The sequence below is a fragment of the Pelodiscus sinensis genome, chromosome 3, assembly GCF_052426305.1.
Source record: "Pelodiscus sinensis isolate ZL-2025 chromosome 3, ASM5242630v1, whole genome shotgun sequence".
In the NCBI taxonomy this organism is placed as follows: domain Eukaryota; kingdom Metazoa; phylum Chordata; order Testudines; family Trionychidae; genus Pelodiscus; species Pelodiscus sinensis.
In genome coordinates this window covers 57,202,329-57,226,751 of record NC_143054.1, presented here as the reverse complement: position 1 = coordinate 57,226,751, position 24,423 = coordinate 57,202,329, and the positions used below count along the sequence as shown (strand labels likewise).

At 42.6% G+C, this 24,423-nt stretch overlaps 1 protein-coding gene across 1 annotated transcript in view; it reads left to right on the top strand.

The window, feature by feature from the left end:
* Positions 1–637: 637 nt before the first annotated feature.
* COL12A1 (collagen type XII alpha 1 chain) overlaps positions 638–24,423 on the top strand; it is a 154,305-nt gene continuing 130,519 nt past the window's right edge. Inside the window, 7 exon segments of the mRNA XM_089777144.1 lie at positions 638–1,066; positions 3,944–4,051; positions 16,220–16,336; positions 22,192–22,335; positions 22,866–22,925; positions 23,744–24,007; positions 24,171–24,335. Of these exon segments, the coding sequence (XP_089633270.1) occupies positions 3,979–4,051; positions 16,220–16,336; positions 22,192–22,335; positions 22,866–22,925; positions 23,744–24,007; positions 24,171–24,335 (823 nt within the window). The 5' untranslated portion in view covers positions 638–1,066; positions 3,944–3,978.

Here is a 24,423-nt window from a genome sequence, read left to right as displayed (position 1 = left end):
TTTTCCTCATTCTGTTCTTCCCCAACAATGCACCCTCCATGTCCCCTTTTCACCTAGTTAGATTCTGTCAGCTCCAGCCTCTGGTGCATTTTGCGCTTACAACAATAAATCTCTGCTGTACGGGTGACTATTCCAGCACACATGGTGGTAGCCAGACAGCTTCTTCAAAGGGTTTCACCTCCTCTTCCTTGGCACGCTTCGAGTTTGACTTTCCTTTGATCCGGCTGATAACTTAGAGCGCTCTCGCGACGCGCCCAGTTGCCTTTTGTCAAGCCCGAAGGGCATGTACTTTCATTGTGTTTGAAGGGCAGATAATTGCGACAACCCTCATTAGCGCGACGCATTGTACTCAACCCAATTTTTTCCCCTTCTGCAAATGCTTTCAATCTCTGACAGTATCTTTTAAAAAGGGGGAAAAGGACACACTTGAAATAGACAGACAGTTGGTTACTGGAAACCTTCTATCATATTTCAATCTGGCCCTCCTCCCTCCGGCCGCTCAGAAGCGGGGTCCCCCCCCCCACCTAACACGGTTCCATTAAGGTTATTTGGTTTTTTTTTCTTTTTTGGTCCCTTCTCATTGTTCCCCAGTTTGAAAAATCGTCTTTGCCTCCGCCAGGGAAACCTGATCCGGCTGCAGCTTGGCTCCCAAGCGGAGGAGACAGAGATCCGTCTGGCCTTGGCACGCTGGCCCTTGCCCCTTCCCCCGCCAGGGCACTGCTGCGCGGCGCTCGCCCTGCTCATGCCTTAGGAATGTTGCGAAGTATGCGCAAGTTTCCAGCAGTAGCTCCCCTTTCTTGCTGGAGGAGAGAGGCGCGCATATATCATCCGGTGGCAGCAGTCCACCTTCCCTGCCGTTTCGTAACCGCTTACGAGAGTAAATTGCGAGTTGGGAACAGCCCTCTCTTAAGGAGCAGATTGGGGAGAGGTTCGTCCCACTCGGAGAAGGCAAGTCTTCCCTGGCGCACCCCTCACGTCGGGAGCTACAGCAAGCAGGCGTCTCCTCCGCTCTCGGTCATTGCCACTGCTTCTGCTCCTCCTCCTGCGCTCCGGCTACTTGCACAAGGTGCCCCGGAGCTCCTCTCTCTCCTCCTCCCTTCCTCCTTTCTCCAGGTCCTACCGCTGGGGCTGCAGGCGCCGCCGCAGGAGCTGGCCCCACCACCGACCTCGCTACCAGGCAGCGGCCACTAAAAGGTCTGTGCGCGCAGAGGAGAGGGAATCCCCTTCCCTCCTCTCTTCGGGTTCCTGTTGCCTTTCCGTGCCGTTCACACGCGCGCGCGTCGGATTGATGCACTGACAGCTAATGGCACAGGACCTAAGAGGGACTTAGAACGGGAGCTTTTGGTGTGTCTGTGTGGTGTGTGCGTGTTTTACAGCCTAGGAGTCGGGCTTAGAAATGAAATTGAAGTCAGAGGGACCGGGCGAGGAGGCGATCGATGACTGACGGACCGCGGAGCCTTCTCGCCTGTGGTTACCGGAGTTGCGAATGCCTCTGCAAGAGGAAACACCTATCACTGGTAGCGAATTGAAGCCGGTTCTGCGGCGGAGCTGCGGCTTCCTTTAGCCCGTGGGAAGCCGTGGCAAAATGTTCCTGGTTTTCCCGCACGGAACACACGATATTCGCTGTTTGGGTGAGCTGTACAGAACAGTGAAGATTTTGTAGCAAATCGCATTAAATGGTGCATTGGAGGTGCAGCGCTGAGATCTACGTACTTTAGCTAGACAGCTGCCCATTTAAAAAGAGGTTGGACAGCCTCGCTGGTGGTTGCATCTAACACGAAACTAGCTTCTAATTGTAAAGCGGGTTGAAATCAGATCGGTTCAAGGTACTAAAAAGGCTGGTCTGGGTAGCTTTGATGACCGTATTAACGACCTGTTAGAGATGCTTTCATCTGGCGGAACTCGCGCTCTCCTTTCGCATGTGCGGCGCCTTATAAATAGCGTCTCCTTGTTTTCAGTCTTGAACGGTTTGAGAGCTATTTGTGTGTGAAAGTGACAAAAGGTGCTGGTTGCACTGGCTTGGAATGACTTGTTGCTAGTCTGAGAGGGGAGTTGGTCTAAGGTTGAGATCAGACTGATATCGGTGCGAGGCAGCTGTTGAAATTATGGTCAGAGATCAAAACTAAGCATTCGGTTCAGAGACGCTCTGCTTCTATTTCAGCACAGAAAGCGAGAGAAGCATTCCTCCGTCACGTAAAGGCGGGTCAAGGCTTTTATGTTTGAAAGCAGAAAGTTGAATGAAGTGTTGCTAGGTAATCAAATAAAAGTTCTGGCAAAAAATAATAATAATTATTATTTTTTAGGGAAAAACCTAACAGGAATGCCAGTCTGGCAGCGGCAGCAAAGCACATGCTCTTAGAGATCTGGCTGAAATGGTTCGGTTTTTCTCCTGCTCAAAAGATGGCACTCTAAGCCCAGACAAAACTTCTCGGACAAAAGCCCTTTTAACGTTTACTTTAAAGGCTTTTAAGACCTTTACCAAATGCTCGTTAGCGGATGTGCTGCAAGAACTGTCCTTCCCCACGCCGCCCAGTGGAATGCTTTTGAAGTTATCAATGTACCGTACTTTAATCAGTCTTAGGTCAGTGCAGAGAACTCAGATTTTAGGCATGATTATGCCTAGTTCCACATATGGGAGTTGGATTCTAAACCTGGCTTTCGTTCTCTACTTTTTCCCAGTTCCAAGTAATTTTTTTGCCGTGTCAAGCAATTAAGAAAAGCAATTTAATGGGTGGCAACATGGAATACTTTTAAGTTCAGTGCCAGTAGCTGGGAAGGGTAGTGTTGAATCTTGCCAGCATCTTATACGAACGAAATGTCTTGTCTTTGGTTCTCTAAGTAGCACAGAACTATTTTTCCTCCGAGCTCTTCCTATGGGCTATCAGCCTAATGATTTATGCTTTTTCTTCCTTTAATTTTGCTCCTGGCACCATTGCTTAATTGCTTATGGCTTTCTTTCTCATGTGAACTTAGTCTGGTTTCTGAAGCATTTGTTCGTAACAAACACACATAACCCCTCCATTTATATACATTTCTGTGTGGTGTGTAGTTCCCCGCAGGGAGAATAAGGGCCTAACATTTCAGTTAATATTCAACTCCTATTCACTCGTGTGTGTTTTTTTGGCTTTAGTAGTGACGGTTAGTTCTAGCCCTAAGCATGTAGCTCTGAGCAAACACGGTTATACATGTACAGCTGCTTGTAATTAGGGATGACTAAAATCTTTCTAATTCCCATATATGCGTCTATCTGCAGCAATGGCATGGCTCTTTTTCTTGTCTTCTCTCAAGCACATTGTAAAGCTATTTCCCTGCCGACTGTGTAAATGAATTATCAGATGTGAAAACATCAGGGTTTAGGCGGTCGTGTCGGGTTTCTCTTGTGTGTTACATACATTTCAGACCTTCAAGACTTACATATTTGTAGGCAGAACAAAAAAGTTTCATTACAATTTCCAAACTATCTTGAGACCATTAAAATACTGTTAACTAAGTGCTTCAGCAGTTATGAAACAGGAGCCGAGTAAAATCTCCAGCTGAAAGAGACATTTAGTTGCTTCGAGGGGAAAAAAAAGACTGAATTAACCATCATCACCCTAAAGGATGAAGTCACGGAGCTCAATCTGGGTTTTGCATATATAGGAGCAGGAATCTTTTCGCCACTTCTCCTGCTCAAATGAATTCGAATTTAATACCAAGACTGAGCGTTTGTCTGATTACCATGATTAGAAGGGCTCAGTAACAAAAGGCACATTATTGTGAGGCTAGACTCTCAAGCTCGTAATGCAAATATGTCAATTTTGGATGGCTTCCAAGTCTAGCGGCTGTAACCTGGTTCCGAGGGTGGGAGCTGGGGATAAGGAGGTTAGGGAACACATTGCTCTTTTTATGTTCCCACTTCCCCTAATCCGTGCTTCTCCTTTCTCTCTCTTTTTAATCACCACAGATCCATTCATGTTGTTGTGATCCCAAAGGGCAGAAATGAAGATCAGGCTGTCTTCAGCAATTGTTGCGCTATGCGCAGCTCTCCTCCTGTATTCGATAGAGGCGGAAGGTAAATCATTCCCTCCCAGGTTCCTTGCAGTGATGGTGCAGAATTAAAACAAACACCCCTTCCCTCCAAACTTTCTCGCTCTTCAGTCTCCGTGCAATTACTCCACTTACTCTCCTCTCTCTCCTTCAGAGAAACACCTCTTCTTCCTTGTCACTCTGGTCCAGCTCCTCTGTGTTTTGTTAGTTTCAGTTAGCAATCATCTCCCTTTCTCTGTCTCTCTCTCTGGTGTGCTGTCCACACTGACTGCCCTGCAGCCTTGGGAAAGCCAGGGCTAGGCTGGGAGTGCCGCTGTGCTCGCCCTGCCCCCCAGGCTGAGTGCACAAGGCTCAGGAAGAAGGCTCCTGTGCAAACACGAAAGCTCCGATTAAAGCGGAGGAGCCCCGGAGCGCTGGCACACGCCCTCCTGCCTGGTACTTACTCTGCTTTGTAAGTCAGAATTGTCTCAGAAGCTCTTGCCAATAAACGACTCCAACAGCGCGTGGCTCTCCGCGTCTGTGTGTCGCGAGCGCGAGCGGCTCTTCCCCACGAGCCACAAAGGAGCCCGGTCGGGGCTGGGAAGGGCATTCGCTGCCTGCTGTCTCCGGCAGCCCCCGAGGGAGGGGGAAGCCCAGCGTCCTCCGCTCCGAGCAGGGACACCTCCGTGCGCCGCTCCCCCCTCCACCGGGCGCGGCTTCCAGCCAGCTGCTGGGCTCAGCCGAACGCCTGGGGGCCCCGGACTCCTGCCTCCTCCAGCTGCTGCAAGGCTGCCCCCGGCACGCTCTGCAAAGCCCGGGACAGGCCCGAGACCCCTCGGGGACAACCCACGCGGCTCGCTGGGATTCCCGCTGCCCCCCGGGTTGGGCACGGAGCCCGGGTCCCCGCGCAGGGCCCAAGAGGGGCAGCCGCCCGGGCCTAGCGGCAGGGCCCTGCTCTCCCGGTAGGGCGGCCACGTGCCGGGGGAAGGAGGCTATGGCGCCGTTTTTCCCACCCGGGGCTTGGGCCCTGGGCCACATCTCGCAGGCGAGGCCGGTCCCAAGCGGCCCAAGGCTTCTCCTGCTTCCAGCAGAAGGAATGAAGAAAGGAGGGGAGCCCCCACCTCAGCCTGGGCAGCGCTACCCAATCAGTGCCGTTCAAAATGACCCTGTCACGCAGGGAGCATTAGCCTCGCTGCTGGCCAAAGTAGGAGGGGGACGGTCTTTATGTGCCTGGTGAGCTGGTGGTTGCTTGTTAATTGTTCCGTGGAATGCTACCACCAAGGACAGCCGACTCAAACTAACTCCCCTGATCTGCCATACCTGGCGCTCAGGCCACAGACCCTATCTGGGTAAGAGTCTGAACCCAAACTATCCTCCAAACTTTTGGAAATGTTCAGATCCCAGGTATGGAGCTAGAGTTGCCAACTCTGACTGAAGCTATTCCAGCAGATTTCCCCCCCAAACATGACTTAATGTCATTTTCTTAAAAATATCCTTTTTAAATCTCCCAGATTGCTTTCAGTAGTCACTAGGAGATCAGTGCCAATCCAAGAGATTACAGGCCAAGCCTGGAGGGTTGGCAGCTCTATACTGAGCTCAGGGCTGTTCCGAATCACAGCCATAGATCTAAACACAGGTTACAAAGCTCCTTTCTGTATCTGAACTCTGGGGCTTTGTCCCATTGCTAATAACAAAAAATAAATAATAAGCCCCCCCCCCCCAGCCTGATTGAAACCCTAGTGTAATTTGCTCTCCAGTAGCAGCAGGGTCCATTTTGATCAATGTCATGGTCATTAGGTTTTAACACTCGAATTTCGCAATTTCAGATATTTAAATTTGAAATTTCACAATGTTGTAACTGTTGGAATCGTGACCCAACTGTGAATGCAGCAGCACAGAAGTAAGGGAGGCAGGCCTGTGGGGGCAGGCGGGGGGAGTGTGTGTTAAGTGCACCGGGTCCATTAAATCGCTGTCAGAGCGCTGCGCCGTGCACTCCGGGACAGTTTGGTCTACACTACAAGGTTTTGCGCAAGAAAATCTGCACTCAGTCGACAGAACAGAGGGCTTTTTGCACTGTAGGTATACCTCTTATGAGGCATAACTCCTTTCTGCACTATAGCTCTTGCGCAAAAAGGCATGTGTGGACACTCCGCAGGGGTTTCTTGCGCAAAAAGAGCCTCTCTGAAAAAGCACAGGTGCTCTGATGGCCATTCTGTGAATGGCCATCAGAACTTTCTTGCATAAGAGTGTCCATGCAGCGTGGACGCTCTCTTGTGCAAAAGCGCATTGCAAAAGTGATGCGCTTTGAGGTGTGGCTGTGCTTTTGTGCAAAAAATGTTTTCGCAATAACTCTTTCGCAAAAAACTTCTTGTGCAAAAACTCTGCAGTGTAGACGTAGCCTTTGGGGGCTGGGCAGGATAGGGAGGGCATGTCACAGTCTGCGCAGCACTGAGGGCTGGCTGGCCCTTTCTGTCCTTTTCGCCTGAGACCCTGACCCCTCACCTTGCCTAGGGCCCCAGCAAAGTTGTTGGCTCCCCTAAAGGGAGGCATAGTATGGCATTGCTACCCTTACTTCTTTGCTGTTGCTGGTGGGTGCTGCCTTCAGAGCTGGGCACCTGGCTAGCAGCTGCCACTCTTTGGCCTCCCAACTCTGAAGGTAGTGTAGAAGTAAGTGTGGCAACACTTTAAGTCCACTACAGTAACCTTACAACATCCTTCACAACCGTTTTTTGAGTGTCAATCCCCAATTTGAGAAACGCTGGTCTCCCCCGTGAAATCTAGTCTTTTATGTACACTTATTTTATACTATACAGATTCCATGTGCAAATCCAGATTTCATAGTCTGTGACATGTTTTTCATGGCTGTGAATTTGGCTGGGCACTTGCTCTTGTTGTTCAGATAGGCACAAAGCAGACCAGCTTGCTGAAAAATATGACCATTTTACCAACATCTGGTTCCTCTGAAAATGAATGTGATCCTGGCTTCCACCCATACTATTGTTGGCTGAGGAACCAACAAAGGTAATTTAAAATTATTTCAGGTTTTGCATGTGGAGTGCAGGAGCACTGTGCAAGAGAAAGGAGAAAGAATATAGAACTGGTGTAGGGAGAAGACATATATATTTAAAACTTATATAGGATTTTACAAAAAGGCAAGATCTATCATCTTTACTTGTGTTGAATAGTGCCCTACTGCATAGATAGCTTTGTTGATTTCAGTGCTGTCATTTCTGGCATAAGATGCTATCTGTTACGAGTCAGTGTGTCTAAGTTGGCCCCTGACCAAATAAGTATAGGGATAACTATTGTGACTGACAGAGCGTTGCTGCTAAAAGTTACCAAATGTTCTATTTGTGTGTGTGTGTGTGTGTGTGTGTGTGTGTGTGTGTGTGTAGTTCAGAAGTATTTAGTTATAGAGAAACTAGATGCATGCTTTCATCAAAGTTGATATAATTCTAATTTCAAGCCCCATTAGGCAAAAAAGGACCTGGGGCCTTATCCTGTATGGTGCTGAGTGGCTCCTGGATGGAACAGAATGTCTCAATACAATTCATGAGGCACTCAACATTCTGCAAAGCCAAACTTTACTCTGTATTCAGAGATTTTTATTAAATAAGATGTAACTAAATATTAGTGGCACACCTACTGTTTTTTTGCATATGCTTGTTCCATTAGCAGTGACCAATTCCTGAAATACTTTTGCTCATGTCCTTGCTCGTACCACACACATTCTGTTTTCTTTTCTTTGCTGTAGTTTCTATCTGGAAACATTATCAATAGGAAGCAAATCTGTTTGTGTGTGTTCTCTTTAAGGAAGGGCAAACTTTGTCATAGCTTGGGAGTTCTTGAAATGTTAAAACATACATTAAAATAAACAGGACAAACTTTTGTCACTGTGAGAAAAATTAGATAAGGACTTCTGCAAAGTCAGAAAAATTAAAAAAATGTTGAGAATTTTAGGAGTAAGAAGTGTAGTGGGAGCTGGAGGTACTGTAAAGGAATGCAAAAACTTAGGATCACATCAGGATATACCCCAGCAAGAAAAGGGGTTTGAGTGGATTGTTTGAGCATATAGTTGTCTGCGCATATAGTTAATATAGTTGACCAGGCCTTTTTCAGTATTTTTCATCTGTACATTCTCAGTTGTCCTCCTACATTATTATAACTTTGTGCCTTAATTTTGCATAATCTCTTGAAGAATTTATTGGATCCTGTTTGTCTTGGTTTTGCTGACATGTCATCATTTAATCTATCTGCTGACCTGTAGCTGTCATATACACATTTCTTCCTTTGGTATGACTCCTTCAACCTCCACATCCTATTGACTAGTCCTATTCTGGATGGGACAGGTCCCAGTTTTTGGCTTCTACCCTGAGCCAGTGCCATAGATTTTTTTGCTTCAGTTCCTGACCATATCCATTAGGTTAGTACAGATACGCAGTTGATACTTCTTTGGCTACCGGAAGGTTCCTTTCTCTTCCTTTTTTCTTCCTTTCTGTTAATTACTGCTACTGTTATGGATTCTGTAGATAGCAAAAGTTCCACCTGTGCTACAGTTTCAAGCTTTGTCTCCCTTAGGAGTATGCGGCACCTGTTAAAAGCAGAGGAAGAAAGGCAAGTTGGCATTGAAAGGGGAAAGGTTGAGAGTTTTTGCTATTCTGCCTCCTGCCTCTGTTTTTAAGTCTTTTTTTCCTTCCCAGTGAATAGCTTCAGTGTTTATCTGCTGCTTCTGATAGTACCCTAAGCCTCTGCACAGTGAAGTAGACCCATTCTTATCCATTTCATGTCTACTCATATAGTAGTTCTGAATAACAGCAACACTCGGCTGCAGTAAAGCTACGAGTATTAGCGAAGTCACTGGAGTGGGCTGCAGATTTAGGAAGATGGCAGCACTACAGTTCTTTATAATCACTTTTGGGAATTTATCTTAGAGAATCATAGAATACTAGAATGGGAAGGGGCCTCAAGAGGTTATCAAGTCCAGTCCTCTGCCTTCATGGCAAGATCAAGTACCATCTAGGTCAAGCCTGGGCAAACTATGGCCCGTGGTCTTGATGCAGCCCACCAACCCACTGAATCTGGCTCACAGAGGCAGTGGGGAGCCCCAGGCAGGCTCCCGTTTGCTGCAAGGCTCCGTTTCCATTTTAAAACTGGAGGGGAGAGGAGGTGAGGGAAGAAATTTCAGGAGCTGCCCTGTCCCTAGCACAGTCAAGAAACTGGCCAATGGAAGCTGTTTGTTGGAATAAGAGGCAGCCAAGAAGAACCACATCCCTTCTCCCCAGCTCATTTACTCACTGAAGGACCAGGCTAGGCAAGCAATGTGGCGGGCTGGGAAACATTTTAAGCTCTGCAAGCCTTAGCTCTGCAGGCTGGCAAGGTGGTTTGGCTGTTTGCTGGTAAGTCTCCTGGCCAGAGCCTGCCTCTGGCACCCCAGCCTCTTCCTGCCCCCACACTCAAAATACCGAAACACTCTGTTCCCCTCTTGCACCTATGCCCTCTCCCAGATCTGGCACCCCAATTTCCTGCCTCAGATCACAATCCCCTTCAAGCCTAGGTCACATCCCAAACCCCTGCACTCCAGTCTCCTGACCAAGGTCACAACTCCCTCCTTCACCCAAACGCCCTCCCAGACTCCAGTCTCCCTCCTGCACTTCAATCCTTTACGCCAAGCTGTCTTCATCACCCATCGTCCATTGCAGACCCCACATCTCCTCCATTAATATCATGGAAGAGTGTGTCCCTCAATCACTTTCCAAAATCTTGGAGTGCCCTCCCCCCATCAAAAAGTATTACTCATCCCTGATCGAGGTCATTCCTGATGGATGTTTGTGTATCCTATTCTTAAATATCTCCAATGATGGAGATTCCACAACCTCCCTTGGCAATTTATTCCTGTCCTTATCCGCCTTGACAGTTAGGAAGTTTTTCCTAATGTCCAACCTAAACCTCCCTTACTGCAATTTAAGCCCTTTGCCTTTTGTCTTATCATCAGAGGTTAAGGAGAATCATTTTTCTCCCTTTTCCTTGTGACACTCTTTTAGGTATTTGAAAGCTGTTATCATGTCCCCTCTCAGTCTTCTCTTTACCAAACTAAACAAACCCAGTTCTTTAGTTCTTTCAGTCTTTCCTTGTAGGTCATGTTTTCTTTACCTTTAATAATTTTTGTCGCTCTTCTCTGGATCCTCTCTAATTTCTGCACATCTTTCCTGGTTACCAGAACTGGACACAATACTCCAATTGAGGCCTAATTAGTGCAGAGTAGAGCGAAAGAATTACTTCTTGTGTCTTACAACATTCCTGTTAATGCATCCCAGAATGACGCTTGCTTTTTTTTGGCAACAGTATCACACGGTTGACTCATATTTATTTTGTGGTCCACTGTGATTCCCAAATCCTTTTCTGTAGTACTTCTTCCTAGACAGTCATTTCCCATTCAGTATGTGTGAAACTGATGGTTCTTTTCTAAGTGTAGTTCTTTGCATTTCTCCTTATTAAACTTCATCCTTAGTACCAAAAGGGCTTGAAACATAATATTTTAAAAATAAATTTCTTAGAAGTTGATGACTCTTCATTGGGAAAGCTATTCATTCATCCTTAGTAAGTGGGCAGTTGGATTTTCCAAGTTCTGAATTTTATGATTCTCTGTTCTACCTATAGTAAAAATCTATTTAACATCCATTTAGCTTTCTTTTCTGATGTGTTAGTGTTTTCTACTCTCTGCTTTGATTTCTGGTTTATTATGTTAGATGTCATTCACTACCTAATGTTGTTGTCCTACTTCTCTAGTTTAGCATTTATGATATTGTGTAGTACTTTACATCAGTATCTTATGACAACAAACTAATTTTTTACCCCTTCACGTTATTTTTTTCTTCACTTGGAAACCTGAAGAATAAGAGCAAATCAATGTAATTTAGAAAGAAATATCCATGGATGCGCAAAATACTTTAAGGTATAAGCCTTTTAGTTACAGGCTCAGTGTACGGCCTTGTTTGATGTCATAGATTATGTATTATATTAAATTTTTGATACAGTGGAGAGATTCAAAAGGGAGTTAGTCACCCAACTGTCATTGACATTCAGGATCCCCTTTGTGTCATTAAAATCCCTCCCTATCTTAATGAATAATTCATTATATTATTGGCTCTATTAAACATTTGAAGATTGTGACACTTCAGTATTTCAGAATATGGCTAACTAGATTTAAATTCCAGAAAAAACTCTGCCTTTGGGTAGTTGAGAGGCCTGGGGGGAAAAGGAATGTCTGTAGGAAAACATATTTCTAGGGAGTGCAATATGGAAAGTGAAAAATGAAGTCATTGCAGTTAAGGTGCTAAGGAAGTTTCCTATGTAATGGAGTATACATTTAATAAAGAGAGAAAAGAATGAATGATGATAAGCAAGGACATATGATGCCTTTCAGCTCTATGTCATCCATTCAGATTTGGATCAGATTGGCTGTGGCATCCCTTTTAATGGCTTGTTACCATTTGATGGCTATTGCTTGTCTTCTGAAAAGTGAGTTGATGATCTCACACAAATTACTAATGAATATGTGACCATCTTACAAAACCACTGAGTGCTAACATTGATAGTACAATTTAAATATTAAAGGTGACTGTAACTCCTTATTTTTCTCATTGTAGCAAAGTTTCTCTCTCTCTCTCTCTTTCTCTCTCTCTCTTTCTATTTAAATTCTGGCAAGTCTACACACACACCAACACACATACATATGTGTGTGTGTGTGTACATACAGACTTGGCAGAATTTCAAAAATTTTGGAAACTCAGGAAATAGAAAGGGTTAGACAGTAATTATTTAATGACAGTAGATATTGAGATTGATAAAGTTAAAGCTTTACAATAATTAAAACACACATTATCAGAATCACATGTAAAAATATACAAAGTGAATATCCTTAAATCCAACTCTAGTATGTCCTAAAACAATATTCTTCTTTCTTTATCTGTAAATTTAGATGATCAATGAAAATATTTTTCATCATTTTATGTGTGTACAGTAAAATTGATATTTATCAACATTTACTGATACAAATCTAATTATTTGAAGCCTATGCATACATGCGCACACACACATATAAAATCACACAGAGAGGTTTGTGTATTAAAATTATATTAAAATGTGAAATATTAACAAAGTATACTTCACATAAATTACATTTTTACTCAAAATGTAAGAAACATTATAATTTAGAAAAAATGAAACACAAATGGCAACCTTATGGTGTTGTAAGCAACACTGTATATCTAATGAGATTGAGAAGTTATGCTTTACTAGGCAGTAGCTTTATTTTATTAAATACAACTATGTCTACACTGGGAAGGTTTGGCGACAAAAGTGCTGTTGACATGGAAAAGTCACCAAAAGTGAAAACCAGTCAAACCAATTTTTCTGCCTCCCGTTGTCAACATTTCATGGCCACATTACTAGCTCCCTTGTCGACAGAGCAAAGCAATGTGGGTAAGCATCCCACAATGTAATGTTGTGTAAAGTCAGAGCTGATCACTGTGCTTCCTGGGATTCTCTTGTAGCATTGTGAACTGTCCATGCTCAGGAATGTCAAAGCAGCACAGAAATCTCTCTACTCTTCCCCCTGCAGCACCAGAACAGGAAATTCCTATGATTTGTTTTTGGTTTGTTCCCCAAAGGAAACAGCTCACTCAGCTGTCACATATTTCTTGGAGCCTTGAAAGGGGAACGGTGCATGCCGTTAGGGCAGTAGATATCACAAAACGCTGAGGACAGCCATAAAGACAGGCATTCTGGGATACCTCTATTTTTAGCCTTTAGAAAATATTCTGAATTATACAATATAAGTAGTGTCATGACTTATATATATCATGACTGAACATGCATTTTTTCTTTTTGGATATATAGGTTATATAATAAAGAAATTTACCTTACAATAGTTCTGGAAGTGTCTGAAACATATATGAATACATGCAGTACTGGCTTCTAAAAATGGTTCATTGCAAGTTGTTTGTTTATTTCACTGGAACCTTCTCATTTCCCTCAGTTCATGTGGAAATTGTGAATTGTATGGTAGATTGAGACCAGTCTGTGGCTACCAGCTGGCATTCCATGATTTATAGACATTTATATTGTTTTAAATGACTGCTGTATCATTAGCACTAAGCAAACAATACATTTTTTCTCTCATCAAATGTATTATCTTATCAATTATTATTAGTTTTTGGGTTAGTAGGCAGATATATCTTATTATTTTCCATTCCCATATTTGCTGGAATCTGATGGTATTACCATACACTAAGGTCTTGATCCCGTACCTCTGAAATCAGTGGGGGCATTGCCATTGACTTTGACAGAATCAGGCAGTGAGTGCCCAGTTTTGCAGAGACTGATGCACAGATGTAACTTAATTTGCATGAGAAATCTTGATGAGAGCAACTCATATGAGTATAGTTTTATGCATACATGGGTCTTTGCAGGGTCAGGGCCTTAAAGCCCATTTCTGGAAGCCCTGCATAGACAAAGCTCCTATTGCATTCAGTGGACATTTTGTCTATAAAAGTACTATAGGATTGAGCCCATAAAACACAAGTACATGATTTCACCATTGTGAGCAATAACAGCAATAACAACAATAATAAAAATAGCAGTTGTCTCATTTATTTTTTATTAATATAATGAGATTTTTACCTAAAAAATCTTTTATTATGCTTCATTTGACCCTGTTCTCAATCATATGCCCACAGTTAGGCCCGGAGCCTGCAATAAGTTCCATGTGGATTAATCCTTGATTTGTGTAGAACCCCAAGGAAGTCCATGGGGATCTGGGTAAAAGTGGGTTGGATCCATTTTCAGGCATGGAGTCTAAGAGCTTTTCTTTACCTTGAATGGTATTAATTCAATAGAAATGCTAATGGCTGGAGGCCAAATCCTGCATGTCTTAGGTAAAATTCCTGTTGACTTTAGGGGGAGTAGCATTTGGGTTTGTTTAGCTTTCATATGTGGATGGCATTTACCATAGTTAATTATTGATTGTACTGTACATTTTTAATTGCCAAGTACCACTTCTGAGTTTTCATAAAATGGATTAAAATCCTTTAAAATGTTAAAGACTTTTCCCCACAGTCAGTTTTTCAGTTTATCAGGAATCCGGTCATTTGGATATCAACAAGTTGGGCTGCTGCTGTTCTTCAGCAGTTACAGCCTAAGGTCTCTGCTGCATCAGGTCAATTTGCTTTCAAGGTTGGTGGAGCTATTTTTTCCATGTACTGATTTTTTTTTCTTTTGAAGCATGCTCAGGTCAGTTGTCTCTGCCTTTGCATTAAATTTGTCCTGAGCCATTGCTACTGAATCAATATTTTATAATGATATTCTTAATATGCAAATGTATTTTACTATTAACATCTGTTGCATGATTTTGATACTAAATAACTACTTTGCTGTCTCTAGCAGTGTGATTACAGTAAATAGAATGATGAATGCATGCAGATTAATAGTCTAATCTCACTGCCTGTGTATGGATAATAGGAAAAATAACATTTATTCCAGTACTAGTATATCTATTATATCAATATTACAAAGCCATATTATCCTATGGTTGGAAGTGACAGTAAATAGCTATATGAAGACTGTCTACTTCATTATTATAATTTTGTTATGATTGTATAAAGACCTAGCAGCAGTTTAAATTCTATGATTTATGGCTCAAAGTTGCTTTTTTCATTGAAACGTATTTACCATAACAAAACAAAAAAAATCCTTATTTAATCTATAATGGAGATCTTCCAGGGAACAGACAAAGTCTGACTAATAAAGAATGCTTGCAAAATAGTGTCAAGTATTTATGGAAAGTATGGCTGAATCTTATCTTACTTTGTAGACTTGTTTAAATAGTAATCTATAGTATACCTACCATGCACTGACAGTGAGTCAGTAAAAGACTGCATGACTGAGCATGACAATGTTAAAAAGGGAATATCATTATAAAATATTTTATGAAACGTCTTTGTGTAATGAACCCTGTACATGGAGGCTTTTGTCTATTGTGGGAAGCTAAAATAAATTGACATTTCATGTCCATATGCATGATGCTGCAAAATAGCGTATGTAAACTGTTTCTTTCTATACTGTTCAATTACTTTTGTCACCAGCTCCTATGAGTTTTTATTTGCAGTCCTTTGTTCCAATCACTGGTGCCCTCTTCACTGTTTTCTATAAATTCTGTAAATAAATGTCTACAAATATGCCTTGATGTTGTCTTTTCATAATTAACCAATGTGTTGTAAAGAACCATACTGGCATTTTACGTTAAAATGCTACTTCAAGTATGGGTACACCTGCTGCAAAGGGAACATGATAATGATGATTTACACTTTGGAAATTGTACAGCAATCTGGCGTAAACATGGAGAATCGTTGTATCAGTTCAGATATTACTGCAAATTCCTTAAAACCATTACTATATATTAACCCCTTCATTCCTGAATTCTTTGCAACCATTTGCAAAATATGCCAGATTAGTGGCTCCTAGGAACAGAGGGGTTAAGCTCTCAGTACTTTGGAATAATGTAATACATGGATATAGTATTCTTGATATACATTTTATATGTATACTTACATATTGAACATAATAAAATTGTTTGACTAAACATTAAAATGCTCAAACTTTCTCTGTAGTATAAAATATACATTTTTCTTTATCTCTGCCAAGTTTTCAGATTTAGTAAAATATAATTGGTAAGAAATATGAGTATGCAGAGACCATTTAAAAAGAGTACTGTATTGATTTTCTAAATGATCTCATGGTGTTGTAAGCAGGTTGTGATTTAGCATGCTTGTACGATCTGCACCCAGCATGTACAAAAATCCTTAATTGTTATGTGACATGTTTGCATATGTGGTTATTATCTGTGAACTCATTGTACATGTATCCAGATGTGTTTTCTATTGTGCTTGATTTTGCTGGCCATTCTTGAATGACTTGGCAACTCAAGAAACAAATATTCTGTGCTGTCCTTTGTAATGTGTATGCTCTTTGATGTTTTGTCATATTTCGTCAGCTTTTATTTTACCCTTTTTTCCAACACATATCTTTATATTTGTTGGAAACAAATTTATGCAAAGACAATCTTAGTAAGCTTTGCTCAACATTTTTATTTTATTTATTAAGATGATGGTACCTTGTTCAATTTAGTAAACATTTCCCTGATGTAAATCTTTTGCAGTTAATCCACCATCAGACTTGAATTTTGCAATTATAGATGAACATACTGTTCGAATGTCATGGACAAGACCACCTGATGCAATAGAGGGGTACAGGATAACAGTGGTCCCTACAACCGGTAAGGTTTTGTTTTATAAAGTCACATCATCTAGCACCACTACATTTGTTTTGTTTTTGCAAAATCTATTAAAAATGATTTTTGTATGTCAAAATGAAGTGTGAGGGTAGATGTTAACACCCTCCTAATTTTTATAGATAAGATTGTTCCTTGTCCTTATGCAGCTGCGTAGAGGTGTATGAGGGAACAAGGATTTCCCTCTGTTATATGGCCAGTGTTAGGGCTACCTACATCATAGCTTCAACATTTTGGGATATACAAGAATTGTGCTTCAGGATATGTCTACACAGCAAAATTATTTCTAAATAACAGCCGTTACTTTGAAATAACTTTACCAGAGTCTACACAGCCAAACCGCTATTTTGAAATTAAATCAAAATAGCGGAGGGCTTATTTCGAAATTGGTAAACCTCATTCCACGAGGAATAGCGCCAATTTTGAAATTGCTATTTCGAAATAAGTGCTGTGTAGATACTTATTTTGAAATAGGGGGCTCCCCAAGACCAGTCTATCAGCTCCCAGGAGCCTGCCAGGGGCTGGAAAAGGCAGGCGCCTGCCTGGTCCAGTGCGGAGACCAGGGACCTAGTTCAGGTTTGGGGGATGCCTCCAATGTCCATGATCTCCGCACTAAACAGAGGAACGCAACCGTCTACAGGCAGATGGCTGCCAGCCTGGCCTCCAAAAGGCCACATGCGGACCCAGGAACAGGTTCTCATGAAAATAAAGGAGCCACAGCAGGTGTATGACAGGGCCACAAGGGGCAGCTCCCAACCAGGGGCAGACCCAGAGCCCTGCCCTTATTTTGATGCCATGGACCACAACCTGGGGGGCAGGACGGTCTGTGTCCCCCCAGGTGGTCATCGATCCTGGGGCGGAGCTTGCTGCCTCCTGCTGATCAAGCCCTTGCTGCCTCCCCAGCTACTGCTCCTCCTCCCTCTCCTTCTCCCCCTCCCGCTTCTTTCTCCCCACCCCCACATCCTCAGGGATGCCAAGGCCCCTTCACGCGCAGTGCTGGGAGACAGTTGGGCTGGCGAGACTCCCAACCCTGAGCTTCTCCTCCCCCTTCCTCCCCTTGCCTCCCCCTGCCAGCTCCCTCCTCCTAGGTCTCCCTCTCCCCTCTTCCATCCTCCCTCCTCCCCTCTCCCACCTTCTTTCCCCAGTCTCACCTCAGTTTCATTCTTCCCCCACCCCAGTTTTGTTCAATAAAGAGGCTTTGTTGTAATGAATACATGTGTCTTTTATTGTACAGCAGGAAGGAGGCTTAGGGAGGGGTAAGTGGAAGGACGTGAGGGAGGAATGAGGCACAAGCCCCCGGTGGGGCACACCACGGAGACTGTTACTGCCTGCAGAACGTGCTCCCAGGCTCACAGCAACACGTCCAGGGGAAGCACCAGAGTGCCCAGGGGCGGCTCTGGCTCTGTGTTGCAGAGTTCTGTGGTGTTGCAGAGTGCTGTGGTGTCCTGAGTGAGGACAACCAGAGCACTCAGAGAAAAAAATGCTTTGCTATCCCTCAGCGAGGTAGGCAAGCAAGCAGAGAAACATTAGAACCGGCTGTCCAGGGGCGGGGGTCCCTTTAAGCACAGGTCTCAGATAGCCTCAGGCAGCAGCCATACAAGGTAACCCTGACCTGATGCTCTGACGGAACTGGTTCCGGCTGGCCTTAAGTGCTATTCAGCATCCTATTAGTGTGAACGTGCTATTTTGAAATAGCAAAACGCTATTTCAAAATGTATTTTGTGTCTAGACGCATTATTTTGAAATAAGCCATTTCGAAATAACTATTTCGAAATAAGATATTTCGAAATAACGCTGTAGTGTAGACATACCCTTAGATGCTTCTTTCTTGGAGCATCTAGGTGTGAAGGGGCAGGAAACAGGTAAAGTCATGATTCTACTTCTTCCTCTTATGTGCTGGTTGTTCACATTAATGCAGTATGCTGCACGTCATAAAGAGGGGTTGTGCACTTACAGACTCATAGACTTTAAGGTCAGAAGGGACCATTATGATTATCTAGTCTGACCCCCTGCACAGTGCAGGCCACAGCATCTCACCCACCCCTCCCAGAATAATTCTCTCACCTATATCTCAGATATTGAAGCCTTCAAATACTTTGAAGACCCCAAGATGCAGAGAATCCTCTAGCTGTGATCTGTACCCCATGCTACAGAGGAAGGCGAAAAACCTCCAGGGCCTCTGCCAATCTACCTGGAGGAAAATTCCTTCCCGACCCCAAATATGGCGATCAGCTAAACCCTGAGCATGTGGGCAAGACTCATCAGCCAGACACCCAGAAAGTTCTCTAGTAATTCCTATCATCCCTCCATTGACCTATTTCCCACTGATAATTAATGGTCAATTAGTTACCAAGATCATGTTATCTCATCAAACCATCCCTTTCATAAACCCATCTAGTTTAATCTTGAAACCAGATAGATCTTTTGCCCCCATTACTTCCCTTGGAAGGCCATTCCAGAACCTCACTCCTCTAATGGTTAGAAACCTTCGTCTAATCTCAAGTCTAAACTTCCTACTAGCCAGCTTATATCCATTTGTTCTTGTGTCCACATTGGTATTAAGCTTAAATAATTCCTCTCCCTCCCTGGTATTTATCCCTCTAATATATTTAAAAAGTGCAATCATGTCCCCCCTCAGCCTTCTTTTGGTTAAGGTAAACAAGTCAAGCTCCTTGAGTCTCCTTTCATAAGACAGGTTTTCCATTCCTCGGATTATCCTAGTGGCCCTTCTTTGTACCTGTTCCAGTTTGAATTCATCCTTCTTAAACATGGGAGACCAGAACTGCCATCAGTATTCCAAATGTGGTCTCACCAATGCCTTGTATAATGGCACTAACACCTCCTTATCCCTACTGGAAATACCTCGCCTAATACATCCCAAGATCGTATTAGCCTTTTTCACGGCCATGTCACAATGGCGGCTCATAGTCATTCTATAATCAACCAGGACTCCGAGGTCCTTCTCCTCCTCCGTTACTTCCAACTGATGTGTCCCCAGCTTATAACTAAAATTCTTGTTATTAATCCCTAAATGCATAACCTTACACTTCTCACTATTAAATTTCATCCTATTGCTATCACTCCAATTTACAAGATCATCCAAATCTTCCTGTATGATATCCCGATCCTTTTCTGAATTGGCAATAGCTCCCAACTTTGTGTCATCCGCAAATTTTATGAGGACACTTTTTATTAGGACACTTGCATAGCTTATTTTGAAATAGTTTATTTCAAAATTGGGAGCGTCTGCACAGCCTATTTTGAAATAGAGCACTCTTCCTCCGACTTCCCTTACTCCTCGTACAATGAGGGTTACAGGAGTCAGAGTAAGAAGTCCTCCAGCTTGACAGTATTTCAACATTATTTTGAAATAACTACCTGCTGTGTAGACGCGAACTAAGTTATTTCGAAATAACGTTGCTGTGTAGATGTACCCTTGGAGGCCCAAATCCTGCAAACTGGGATTTTCTAAGGGTGTCAGGAAGTTAAGGACCCAAATCCCATTGAAGTAATTTGAATCTCCTGGCTGCAAAAACTTATTCATGCCAGTGATTTCTTACTTTCGTGAATAGTCTCACTGAAGTCAGTGACACTTCGTACATCAATAATGGTCTGCAGGGTTGAGCCCTGAAATCCTGACATTTGTGTAGAAAGTTAACCCATGCTTTCATTTCCTTAAGATGTATCTAAATTTGCATGGTTCTGAGTGGGGATGTAAAAAAATGGTTTAAAAAGTAACTGTGTAACCATTAAAAATCCTATCAGCTAGATGGTTACACACGCTGTGGGCTCTGCCATATAAAGCTTATACCTCAGAGACCGTGGTGCAGCTGGCTACTAGAAAGCTGGGTACTGCCTCATCTGCAGGCTCTGATACAGAGCCCACAGCACAGGGCAGCAGTTAGCTCTTCATAAGTTCGACCAACAGCTGAAACTGGTATGTGCTGGGAGACAGCTTATAAGCGACTCCCGGTGTGCACCTGTTTCCGGCTCCACGCCCGAGGACCCGGATGTGCTGTGGGATTTGCAATATAAGCTTTATATTGCAGAACCTGCTGTGTGGGGTTGACAGCTGGCTTCCTGGAAGTAGGGCCAGCAGCCAGAGCTGGTGTGTGTTGGGAGCTAGCTAACATGCACTGGCTTCTGGCTGTTGGCACTGCTCCCAAGAAGCCCAAAAGTAGGGCTCCCCAGGAGCAGGGTTCAGAGCCAGGAGCTGGCATGCACTGGTGAAGAGTGTAACCGTAACAGAAAGTTAACATTTGAATGGTTGTACTCTCACATCCCTAGTTCTGAGCTCTTTCAGCTCCTGTTAACTTACATGGGAATTTAAAGTGCTATGTACTGCCTGGGAGACACTATGCAGGCTCAGGTCCAAAAGTTTTTGTGTTGACTAGCCCAATACTCAATAATGTTGGTTAGGTTTGCAGAACTTTTTCTTAAACATGTAGCTCATTGTCAAAAATAATTGTGAAACATACATTGACAGTAGATAGGCAGTGGAAGTTCTGCTCAGAGTCAACCCAAACTAGGGGCTACTGCTGGGGGCGCAGCACAGGGATGCCGGGCCGGGCGGGGGTGGCACCAGGCATGCGCCGTGCGCCTGGGGCGGGGCCGCGCATGCGCTGGGTGCCCGGGGACGGGAGGCCCCGCGCGCCCAGGGGTGGCAACGTGCACGCATTGCACTCACGGGGGTGGTACCGTGCTCCTGGGGCCTGGGGTGCATGAATGGCTCGGCTCAGCCCTGGTTCTGCTACTACTGTTTCTAGCTGTATAGTGGGAAAGGTAATTTTCACTGTTGGTAATATGTTTAATGGTGTCTGATTCCTGGAAATCCCATTTCAGCCATTATCCCATTGTAAATCAAGAGTAATTCCCAATGTCCGTAATGTAAAACTGACGTGAATTCAGAATCAGATCCAGACACACTGTTTTTAAACAAAATGGACTCAAGTGCAGTGTGAATGGGAAATGCCCAAATTACAATATGTCTTATGCTAATTCTCCACAGGTGTTGATGGTTACTCATGGTAAAAGGCAGTGGAGAATCAGGCCCAGTGTTTTCATGTACTTAGTCATATTAGAAATACAAATTTGGAAACATTTCTCGTCTTCCAGATTTTATGTATTGAAAAATTGAAAATGGTCCTCTGTTAAAATATAATAGATTACATAACATAAACAACCCCTTGTTCCAAACATCGACTTTTTCTAGAGCAAATACTATGAATCTCCTTGAATATAAAATATTAGAACCACATTTCCTCTCATATACAGGCTGTCCTCACTAGAAGTCCAAGATATGTTCCAAAAAACTTGGACTTATAGCAAAACAACTTAAAGTGGGGAATTTTTTTTCCTGTGGCTGACTTCCATTTGTGCAAATTGTTTTTTTTTAGCATGACTAAAGAGTGGGGAATGGGAGGACTTATAACGCATCAGTTCGTACAAGCGTCAATGACTTTAGTGTGGCATGGATATCAACCAGGGCGACTTATAGCAGGGACGCCCTGTATGCCAGTGTAAATCATTTGTAACTCTACTACATTCACAGGAGTTACAATTGTGTAAATGTGATATTAAATTAGAATCAGACCCACTATATAAATTGATTTTCTGAATGACAGCTAATTTTATTTTACACATTTGGCGGGTAAGTAAAATGCTTTATTGGTAACAGTTTTTATGTCCTTTGCAATTAGATGTTTCAGAAAAGCAAACAGCTATTTTAAAAGTTTTATTTACAGCCTGTGGACAGATAGTGCTTTCTGTTATTTTTTCAGCTTATCAGTTATTGGGCTTAGACCCTTCATGTTAATTGTTTTTTGTATATTGTATTGCAGATGGACCTACTAAAGAATTTACTCTTGCACCGAGTGTTACCCAAACTATATTATCAGATCTTATACCTGATATAGAATATGTTGTGACAATAAATTCATATGATGACAGAGAAGAGAGTTTACCTGTCTTTGGCCAACTTACAAGTAAGTACACAGAAGAAAAAAAAGTTTGACATAAGTAAATAAAGCATCTTAAGTGGCTATGTAATATTTGGGTTATAGGACCAAATCCTGACTTGGTGCCAGATGGCCAACAAAATATCAGTGCTATAGAATGGCCATCAGTGGCTTGTGGGTAGCCTTTTCCCTGTTATGCTTTATTTATTGCTTTGCCACAGATTTTTCGTATATAATCAGGGGCATATTAATGACAGTATGCCAGTTTCTAATATGGAGATAGTATTTACTTGATATAAAGTGTGTTGCAAAGGTTAGTTATTAATTCTCATAAAACACTTTAGGATGGAAGGTGCAGTATGATTTACATATTGGCCTAACTGGAATGTTGTCAAATCAGTGTCTGGGAATTGTAGTTGTAAATTTTATGTATGCATCCTCAATCTGGCTGACATATCTCCCTCACATCTTATTTTTCTGAACTTTCACAAAATGTAACCTGCAGCCAAGTGACAATTTCCCTTCCACTCATCCTGTTTATGTTGTGGTTTGTTTAGTTCAGACGGGTGTTCCACTGAGTCCAGAGGACAAGAGGCCAGACCAGATTCAGATACAAAGTACGTTTTTTTGTCTTCCAGCTTATGTGACATTTTAGAGGTAACTAAGCATTTGATCCAAAGCCCAATTAAGTCAACTCAAAGTATCCCAATGGGCTTTGGATCAGATGATAAAAGTCAAACCCTGTGCCTTTGTTGTTTAGCAGTAAAACTGTACTAACATGTAATTTGGCTGTGTGCTATGTTGACTAAACTTGAGCAGCATCTGTAAATATGCAGTGTGTTATGAGAAAGAGGTGAAGATCTGAGCACAGAGCCAGGGATTTCATGTGAATCAGCTCATAAACCCTATGCTGCCTTGTGCGCATCTCAGCCCTTTAATAAGTGTCTTCTTCCTGAGGGCTCACACAGTTGTGTGATTTGTGCATAAATATTTGTGTCATACAAAAAAGGAGTCTATTTCCAGTCATATTTTAACACATTTTACAAATACCTTATTTTACTACTGTTTTAGTAAGTTATTTCCACCAAAAGCATTGAACTTTTTGTTCAGTATTTACTATTTCTGCCTCAGAGTTTATCAGTATTATTGTAATGAATTTCTTTCAAGTTCTCTGTTTCTGGAATATGCTCCCAGTGGATATGTCATTAAAGGTAGATGAACAGTGTCCCAGCCAACTAAGATATTTCACAGAAGGATTCTAATCTGTTTACATTTCCATTTGGCTTGGCTTTTACTTGTTCGATTTCCATTGGGCATTTTTGATTTATAGCTTTTGATTACAGTATGGGTCAGTGAAAGTGTTTGGAGCTATTGACATGTAAGTGATCTTTCATTATTTTCTTAAAAGATTTGTGCTGTGTTTAACCTATTTCAGAGTGCTCCGTCAATGCACTGACAGACTTAGTTTTTCTTGTGGATGGCTCTTGGAGTGTGGGGAGAAGTAACTTCAGATATATTTTGGACTTCATGGGCACTCTCATATCGGCTTTTGACATTGGGGAAGAAAAGACACGAATTGGAGTTGTTCAGTACAGTACTGATACAAGAACTGAGTTCAACTTAAATCAGTATTTCAGAATGAATGATCTTCTTGATGCAATTAAAAGAATACCCTACAAAGGTGGCAATACAATGACAGGTACAGATTTTAGCTCTTTGATAACACAAAAACTTAAAACAATAGTTGACGAAAAACACCCTTGAAGTCTGTTTGTGTAGCATTTAATTTTACAGCTGAAATTCTATTTGAATCCTTCTTCATTCATATCTCTGAGAAGTACAGACTCTTTTGTTGTTTTTAGGTGAAGCTATTGATTATCTGATTAGGAATGCATTCACTGAGTCTGCTGGAGCAAGAAAAGGCATTCCTAAAGTAGCAATTATCATTACGGATGGAAAATCTCAAGATGAAGTTGAAATTCCTGCAAGAGAGCTTCGCAACCTAGGAATTGAAGTCTTCTCTTTGGGTATGTCAGTTATTCATTAATTATTGTTATAATTTATTGTGGGTAAATGAAATAGCGCTAGCTTGAAAGATGCATTTTAAAGGCTAGG